The sequence below is a fragment of the Tupaia chinensis genome, unplaced genomic scaffold (assembly GCF_000334495.1).
Source record: "Tupaia chinensis unplaced genomic scaffold, TupChi_1.0 Scaffold149383_1, whole genome shotgun sequence".
Lineage (NCBI taxonomy): Eukaryota > Metazoa > Chordata > Mammalia > Scandentia > Tupaiidae > Tupaia > Tupaia belangeri.
In genome coordinates, this window is record NW_006209227.1 from 3,087,826 (window position 1) to 3,096,588 (window position 8,763).

Genomic DNA, 8,763 nt, shown 5'->3' on the forward strand with positions numbered 1-8,763 from the left:
TCTGTCCATTATTCCTTCTCCTAGAGTTCTCTCATACACAGGGCAGGGGAGGATCTTTTGCTTTCTGAGATTTTTCAGGAGCTATGTTTGGGTTATCTGTACCCCTCAGCTTATACCATACAGGGGCCAGAGGGAGCCCCTCTGAGGCACCTGTCCTGGGCACTTGCATTCAGAAGGCTAGTTCTTGCGGCAACTCTGGGGCAGATTCTGATACAACACCGGTTTAACAGATGACGCTCAGAGTGGTGGGGTCGCCCAGGTGGAAAGGGGCAGGTTGACTCTAGAATTCACACTCTTAACCATGTGGGAAATGGAAACTGTGCTCTTAGAGAATATAGCCACTAGGATTAGATTTGGTGCATCTAACAGAAAGCCCCAGTGACAGAGACTTATGGGGGAAACAGGGTTGAACATTATCTCAGACTCGTTCTATGCCTCCTTGGCTCCCTGCTGTGTATGTCTTAATCTAGCCGTCACTGTGGTAGTCATAATTTGGAGTGGGGGCTCCACTCTGTCCTTCTGAATCTCAAATGTGTTATCTGTTAATACTTCCTTTCTGTTCTGAGAAAACTTGACAAGAACGGGGAAAGCCATTGCCAGCTATTCATCTATGGAGATCATTAAGGATGAAGAATCCAGAGAATTCAAGACAGAGCAATGGCGGGGAGCCTCAGAATAGCTCAAGTTCTCTTTGGACTGTGGCTGTGAATCATTAGAGAGGGAGAGGCAGATGGGTGGAGACATAGAGAAAAATAAACCGAAAAGCTCAGGCAGAAGCTAATAAAGGGCCTGGTTGGTCCAAAAACAGTTAAATATTAATTTGGGTTCTCTTGTATCAAAGGAAAAGATTCAGAGTGAGAGAGAGGTAGGCAGGACCCATGGGAAGCACTGTTAGTTTGGGGGAGATAGCCAGGAGCTGTGTGGTTTAGGGCAAGTTTATTATTGCTGTTACTCTAACACCCTCCAGGATGGCCTGCCATCTTCATGCATGTCGGGGAGCTTCTGCTGGGGTTTTCTTCTTGGCCCTTTGTGGGCTGGTTGCAGGTGACAAGCTGCTGGTGTTTCCCCAGGATGGAAGCCACTGGCTTAGTATGAAGGACATAGTTGAGCATCTCAGTGACAGGGGGCATGACATTGTGGTGCTAGTGCCAGAAGTCAATTTGCTTTTGAGAGAATCCAAATACTACACGAGGAAAATCTACACAGTGCCTTACGATGAAGAAGAGCTGAAGACCCGGTTCCGCACCTTCGGGAACGGTCACTTCGCCGAGAGGTCATTCCTGAGCGCTCCTCTGGTGGAGTACAGGAACAACATGAATGTTGTCGAACTGTGCTTCATCAACTGCCAGCACCTCCTGAAGGACCAGGACACGCTGGATTTCCTCAAAGAGGGCAAGTTTGATGCTCTTTTCACAGACCCAGCCATGCCCTGCGGTGTGATCCTGGCTGAGTACCTGGGCCTGCCCTCCGTGTACCTCTTCCGGGGCTTCCCGTGTTCGTTGGAACACACGTTCAGCAGAAGTCCCAACCCTGTGTCCTACATCCCCAGGTGCTACACCAAGTTCTCAGATCACATGACCTTTCCCCAGCGCGTGGGCAACTTCCTCGTGAATTGGTTAGAGCCCTTTCTGTTCTATTGTCTGTACTCCAAGTATGAAGACCTCGCGTCGGAAGTTCTCAAGAGAGATGTGCACTTGCCTGCCCTGTACCGAAAGGGCTCTGTTTGGCTGTTAAGATATGACTTTGTGTTTGATTATCCCAGGCCAGTCATGCCCAATATGGTCTTCATTGGAGGGACCAACTGCAAAAAGAAGAAAGATCTGTCTCAGGTTGGTGGGTTTATTGCTTTCAGGTCGCTTGGTTTTTTCATGGGCCAACATTGCTCTTGGGGGCTGTTTTCCCTCGCTCACTGGGCTCCTTAAGCTAATCCAGGGGAAGTGGTGGGAAGCAGGTGCCAGGCTTGGAGTAGAGGGGAAGACCTGAGGCCGAGTGAGGAAAGACAGGGCTTGTGCTTGGCAGCAGCAGGTGCAGCTGCATAATCTGGGAGCAGTCACAGACTCTCAGGATGAGCCTTAGAGATGTTCTAGTCCAAATGGGTCAAGGCTTAACTGAGGGATGGGTCCGGGTGGAAACCCATTTTCCAGACTTTGCTGGATCCCACATGGTCAACCATGGTTCAAGTCCTTTCTTTGGTGACTTGAAAAACAAGTAGTGCCTGCGTTTCTCAAATCCTGATGGGACAGAGAGATGGAGAAGGGGAGCGTGGCTATTCCGCATGGTGTGCGTGGGGAGGGCTACTTCCTCTCCCGCTATTTCTCTGACTCTCTGGTGAGTGCATGCACCTCCAGCAATTAAAGACTAAATAAAACATCAAAAAATAAAAAGTTGAACAGTTACACCTTTGGAAAGCTTCAGGCCACTCTCGCATCTTTCATGCCAGAGTCTTCTTTTTCAATGCGTTTTTCATCAGAAAGAAAACCTGAAATAGATCCCAAAACCTTTCGCCTTTCTTCCACACTGCTGACCTCTCTGTTGACAGGTGGACAGGTGACAGTAGTTCCCATGAAATGGCAGGTGTGGGAATGAGCATGACTGGATGATTCCGGGTAACATGGGCATGAAATAGAAACTCTGAATGCCAGGAAAATTTAACTAAAAGTCAATAAGCAAAATTACTTATTTACGTAATAATTTATTATTATCTGTTAAAAGTTGTTTTAAAGTTTATGTTTCCTATGAGAGACAAAATGAGAGAGAGACAGAGAAAAACCCTACAGGGTCTTGGCCCCAAGACCTACCCCTCGCCTCAGTCAGCCTGGATCATGCTCACCTGGTGTGCTCAGAGAGGTCCCAGGATGGGGCTCGAACCTAGGACCTTTCCCTTGTGTGTTTGGTGACCTTTCCACTGCGCCACTGCCTGGCCCCTGTTTATTCTTATTAAGGGAACATTTGGTATAAGAAGGAAAGAAAGTATTATTTTAACTGCTCTGTCTATGCAAAAGGAGTTGTAGTCAGTTGTGTTGAAAAGCAGGCCAATGTGGGTGCCCTTCGGCAGCACGTGACCTTGTACCTGGCACTTGACCTCCCTGGCCTCGCAGTTGTGCTCCTGACAGGTCACCGTAGTGAGCACTCTGTATTACGTATCCAATTACTATGCGGCTTTAATGATTAGGAATTAAAGTGATTGCAATCCAGATGGGGGGAAATAATTAAACCTTTTTTTTTTAGAACATCTTAAATTTTTAATCCTTTCTTTACAGGTTACCTAGACCACTTTTGATTAAGAAAACTGTAGAAAGTTAGTAACTGCCACAAGCGAATGCCAGGCGGTGGCCCGTGTCAATTTTCCAGAGTCCTGCTTTGCGGGGTGTCTGATGCACTGCTCGGGGTCTCTGCTCACACTTGCTGGAATCAATCATGGCAGATTTTAGTCCACAGGTCGCTTTTCCCCATATTTCTTTGTAAACTCTTCAGCGTTCTTACAGAATTTTTTACGGTCCTTAGAGTATTCTTCAGCTAGGTCAGCCCGGAGTGGGTGCTCAGGCTGGGGGTCGTTCACCAGTGCTATGAGGGACTGGATTACTTGGTCGGTTTTGGTGGCTGGCTTCAAGGTTTCAGCACTAATTACTGGCAGACAGACCTGCCCCTTTTCATCGATGTTCGGGTAATAAATCTTTGTTTTAAATATAATCTTCGATGGTTTGAATGGGTGCTCTACTGGAAAGTTGATTTCGATTCTGAAGGCCCCCTTGTCATATGGAGGGTTGTCAGGAACAATAAGCCCTTGCCAAGTCAATAAATTAGCTTCATCAACCTGGATGTTACGGAAGTTTTTCATTCCACATTTGTGGATTTCTTCAAGCTCCTTCAACAGCCTCTTGCTGGCCGCCATCTTGGATCTCAAACCATTTCAACGGTATAAAAAAGGTGCACTTTGGAGTGATAAAAATGTTATGGAACCAGATAAGGTGGTGGTTGTATAATATTATGAATATACTAAATGTCTCCGAATTGCTCTCTTTAAAGTGGTTAACTCTATGTTATGCAACTTCACCTGGGTAAGTTAGTTTTAAAAGATGCATACTGATAAATAAGGCCCTGACTTATAGCTTAAACAAATATGCTCCCTGCCCATCCTGGCGGTACAGTCGTGACAGACTGAGCGCGTTGTTGGAAGCCACGGTGCCGACCATGGGTCTGGATCCCCAGGTTGGCTTGAAAACATGCCACTCATGAGCATATGTCCGACGCCCTGAGGAGCTGGAGGGCTGCAGAAAGGGGATCGTGGCACAAAGATCCCCCCCCCATTTATTTTTGTTTTTAGTTTTTGCTATAGGGCACTTGTGCTTGCCAGAGAGAAAGAGAGAAGGAGAGAGAGAGGGAAAAGGAGAAATCCTCCCCCCGGGGGGGCGTGGCTGCGCTGCAATCTCTTCCCCTCTCCTCTTGGGATCTTGGGCACACGCACGTGCACGCATGCCTCGTGTGATGTTCAAGCCACTGGGTCCAGAACTCAAACTGTGAAGCTGGCCATGTGGGAGCCAGCACCTTAACCTCCACACCACCTGGTAGCCTGAAGAGGCTCTCTCGAGGAATGTTCTGTCTCCCTGTCTCTCTGCTGTGCATGCACATGTGTTATCATGAGTGAAATAAACTTTAAAAATACATTCTCTATTAGCTGAATAACAACCAGGCAATAAATAAACGTCATCTACTGTTAACGTCAAAAATAGTCCAAGAAATTCTGATTAATAAATAATGAAAGTCAAATATATCTATCAAATTAGCAAGCATTTTTTATAGGTAACTGTTCATCCAAATATAAAACAAATACTCATATTTTCCTAAAAAATATGTTTCCAGCCTCTTGACAACCATAGCCTGGTGGACATTCCTTGCATCTTGCTGTGGTTCTCAGCCAGGGAAAGTGTGTCCACATTCACACACGCAGGGTGACTTCTGGGCTCCCACCTGGCCTGGAGGGAGAGCACAGCAAGCTCACTTCCCACCTGCGCCCACTGAGCGGGACTCTGACGGCGGCCTCCCCTTCCCTGTGCTCAGGGAAGGACTCAGCGTCTGCAGAGGGCTGTCTGGTTTCTGCCCAGCGTGGTCCTCAGAGAAGCCTGTGGCAGCCCAGAATAGGTGAATAGGTGGTCTCTTCCAGGAGAGTGTTAGAGGCTGGACCATGGGAAGCCCAGTGTTCTGAAACCATTCGCCCAGCCTGGTCTAGGGCCTTCTTCCCAGCCCTGTGCACCTATCACCTGGCCCCCAAACAGCCTCTGCAACCTTTTGACTTGCCTGTCTGGTCTCTGTTCTTTCCCAGAATCTCACATCTTGGATGAAAAGAGTCTGTTTTTAGGCCAGGAAGGGGACAGCAGCATGAGGGAAAGAAGGAGTCCCAGCAGGCATTGGGGAGCTGACCAGCTTTCTCTTGGCCATGTGGCCTTGGACTCCAGCTTCATGATCTGAAAATGGGGCAAGCAACATCTGCCTTGCCCTCCCAGGGCTGAGGGTCACATGGGACCCCGTGCAGCATGGAGAAGTGCTCCGTAGACCCTCAGGGGGAGCTGTGACCCCTGTCTCTCTTTGAGGACCTCAGCAATGCAGATGGAAGCCTTCTCTCTGCAAGGTGATAAAAATGATGTCGTTTATTGCAACATTCTTTTTAAAAAATTCTTTTCTGCTATAGAATTTGTATATTAACCAGGAAGCGACAGAAAGAGAAAGTGAGAACTCGCCCCTTGGGGGAGGGTGGCATGTCCACAGTGTAATCCCTTCTCTTCCATTCTCCTCTTGAGATTTTGGGCACACATGCACATGCGCCTGGTGTGTTTCTCAGGCTGCCAGACTGGGGACTTGAACCATGCAGTCAGCCATGTGGGATCCAACTGCCTTAACTACCACGCCGCTGGCTAGTCCCACTTGTAACACCTGTAACACTCCAACTTGTAAATATAGGGAGCATTTTCCTAGAAAATTAGATCAATTCCTCAGGACTAGTTCTACTCCCGTCTCTTCCCGCTGTGTTCTGGAATCATCTACCTCGTGGTTCCCAGAGTTAAGGCCCCCTTGTCATATGGAGGGTTGTCAGGAACAATAAGCCCTTGCCAAGTCAATAAATTAGCTTCATCAACCTGGATGTTACGGAAGTTTTTCATTCCACATTTGTGGATTTCTTCAAGCTCCTTCAACAGCCTCTTGCTGGCCGCCATCTTGGATCTCAAACCATTTCAACGGTATAAAAAAGGTGCACTTTGGAGTGATAAAAATGTTATGGAACCAGATAAGGTGGTGGTTGTATAATATTATGAATATACTAAATGTCTCCGAATTGCTCTCTTTAAAGTGGTTAACTCTATGTTATGCAACTTCACCTGGGTAAGTTAGTTTTAAAAGATGCATACTGATAAATAAGGCCCTGACTTATAGCTTAAACAAATATGCTCCCTGCCCATCCTGGCGGTACAGTCGTGACAGACTGAGCGCGTTGTTGGAAGCCACGGTGCCGACCATGGGTCTGGATCCCCAGGTTGGCTTGAAAACATGCCACTCATGAGCATATGTCCGACGCCCTGAGGAGCTGGAGGGCTGCAGAAAGGGGATCGTGGCACAAAGATCCCCCCCCCATTTATTTTTGTTTTTAGTTTTTGCTATAGGGCACTTGTGCTTGCCAGAGAGAAAGAGAGAAGGAGAGAGAGAGGGAAAAGGAGAAATCCTCCCCCCGGGGGGGCGTGGCTGCGCTGCAATCTCTTCCCCTCTCCTCTTGGGATCTTGGGCACACGCACGTGCACGCATGCCTCGTGTGATGTTCAAGCCACTGGGTCCAGAACTCAAACTGTGAAGCTGGCCATGTGGGAGCCAGCACCTTAACCTCCACACCACCTGGTAGCCTGAAGAGGCTCTCTCGAGGAATGTTCTGTCTCCCTGTCTCTCTGCTGTGCATGCACATGTGTTATCATGAGTGAAATAAACTTTAAAAATACATTCTCTATTAGCTGAATAACAACCAGGCAATAAATAAACGTCATCTACTGTTAACGTCAAAAATAGTCCAAGAAATTCTGATTAATAAATAATGAAAGTCAAATATATCTATCAAATTAGCAAGCATTTTTTATAGGTAACTGTTCATCCAAATATAAAACAAATACTCATATTTTCCTAAAAAATATGTTTCCAGCCTCTTGACAACCATAGCCTGGTGGACATTCCTTGCATCTTGCTGTGGTTCTCAGCCAGGGAAAGTGTGTCCACATTCACACACGCAGGGTGACTTCTGGGCTCCCACCTGGCCTGGAGGGAGAGCACAGCAAGCTCACTTCCCACCTGCGCCCACTGAGCGGGACTCTGACGGCGGCCTCCCCTTCCCTGTGCTCAGGGAAGGACTCAGCGTCTGCAGAGGGCTGTCTGGTTTCTGCCCAGCGTGGTCCTCAGAGAAGCCTGTGGCAGCCCAGAATAGGTGAATAGGTGGTCTCTTCCAGGAGAGTGTTAGAGGCTGGACCATGGGAAGCCCAGTGTTCTGAAACCATTCGCCCAGCCTGGTCTAGGGCCTTCTTCCCAGCCCTGTGCACCTATCACCTGGCCCCCAAACAGCCTCTGCAACCTTTTGACTTGCCTGTCTGGTCTCTGTTCTTTCCCAGAATCTCACATCTTGGATGAAAAGAGTCTGTTTTTAGGCCAGGAAGGGGACAGCAGCATGAGGGAAAGAAGGAGTCCCAGCAGGCATTGGGGAGCTGACCAGCTTTCTCTTGGCCATGTGGCCTTGGACTCCAGCTTCATGATCTGAAAATGGGGCAAGCAACATCTGCCTTGCCCTCCCAGGGCTGAGGGTCACATGGGACCCCGTGCAGCATGGAGAAGTGCTCCGTAGACCCTCAGGGGGAGCTGTGACCCCTGTCTCTCTTTGAGGACCTCAGCAATGCAGATGGAAGCCTTCTCTCTGCAAGGTGATAAAAATGATGTCGTTTATTGCAACATTCTTTTTAAAAAATTCTTTTCTGCTATAGAATTTGTATATTAACCAGGAAGCGACAGAAAGAGAAAGTGAGAACTCGCCCCTTGGGGGAGGGTGGCATGTCCACAGTGTAATCCCTTCTCTTCCATTCTCCTCTTGAGATTTTGGGCACACATGCACATGCGCCTGGTGTGTTTCTCAGGCTGCCAGACTGGGGACTTGAACCATGCAGTCAGCCATGTGGGATCCAACTGCCTTAACTACCACGCCGCTGGCTAGTCCCACTTGTAACACCTGTAACACTCCAACTTGTAAATATAGGGAGCATTTTCCTAGAAAATTAGATCAATTCCTCAGGACTAGTTCTACTCCCGTCTCTTCCCGCTGTGTTCTGGAATCATCTACCTCGTGGTTCCCAGAGTTGACTTTGTCTCTCGGGGGAAATGTCTGGAGATATGTATGGTGTTACATGTGGGGAAGGGAGTGATACTGGCACTGAGTATGTAGAGGCCAAGAAATGCTGCTAAAAATTGTTCTACGGGGACCAGCAGATGGCATAATGATTAGGTCACTGGACTCCCACATACTTGACTGTGGTTCGAGTCTTGGACCTAGTGGCTTAAAACTCATGCTGAGCACGTGTGTGTGTGTGTGTGTGTGTGTGTGTGTACCCAAAATACCGAGAGGAAAATGGAGAAGGGACTGAGGCATGGCCATCCCCCAGGGGGTGATTTCTTGTTTTCTCTATCTCTGGTGAGTGCACACAGCCTATAGCAAATATCTCTCTAAAAAAAAAAAAAAGAAAAAAAAAG

At 47.9% G+C, this 8,763-nt stretch overlaps 1 protein-coding gene and 1 pseudogene across 1 annotated transcript in view; one reads left to right on the plus strand and one right to left on the minus strand.

The window, feature by feature from the left end:
- The first annotated feature begins 851 nt into the window (after positions 1 to 851).
- Positions 852 to 8,763, plus strand: part of LOC102475126 (UDP-glucuronosyltransferase 1-6) — a 67,999-nt gene continuing 60,087 nt past the window's right edge. The window contains exon 1 of the mRNA XM_006171154.3: positions 852 to 1,829. Coding sequence (XP_006171216.1) covers positions 969 to 1,829 — 861 coding nt within the window. The 5' untranslated portion in view covers positions 852 to 968. The remainder of the gene's footprint in view (positions 1,830 to 8,763) is intronic.
- LOC106734163 (ubiquitin-conjugating enzyme E2 L3 pseudogene) lies at positions 2,845 to 3,921 on the minus strand (annotated as a pseudogene).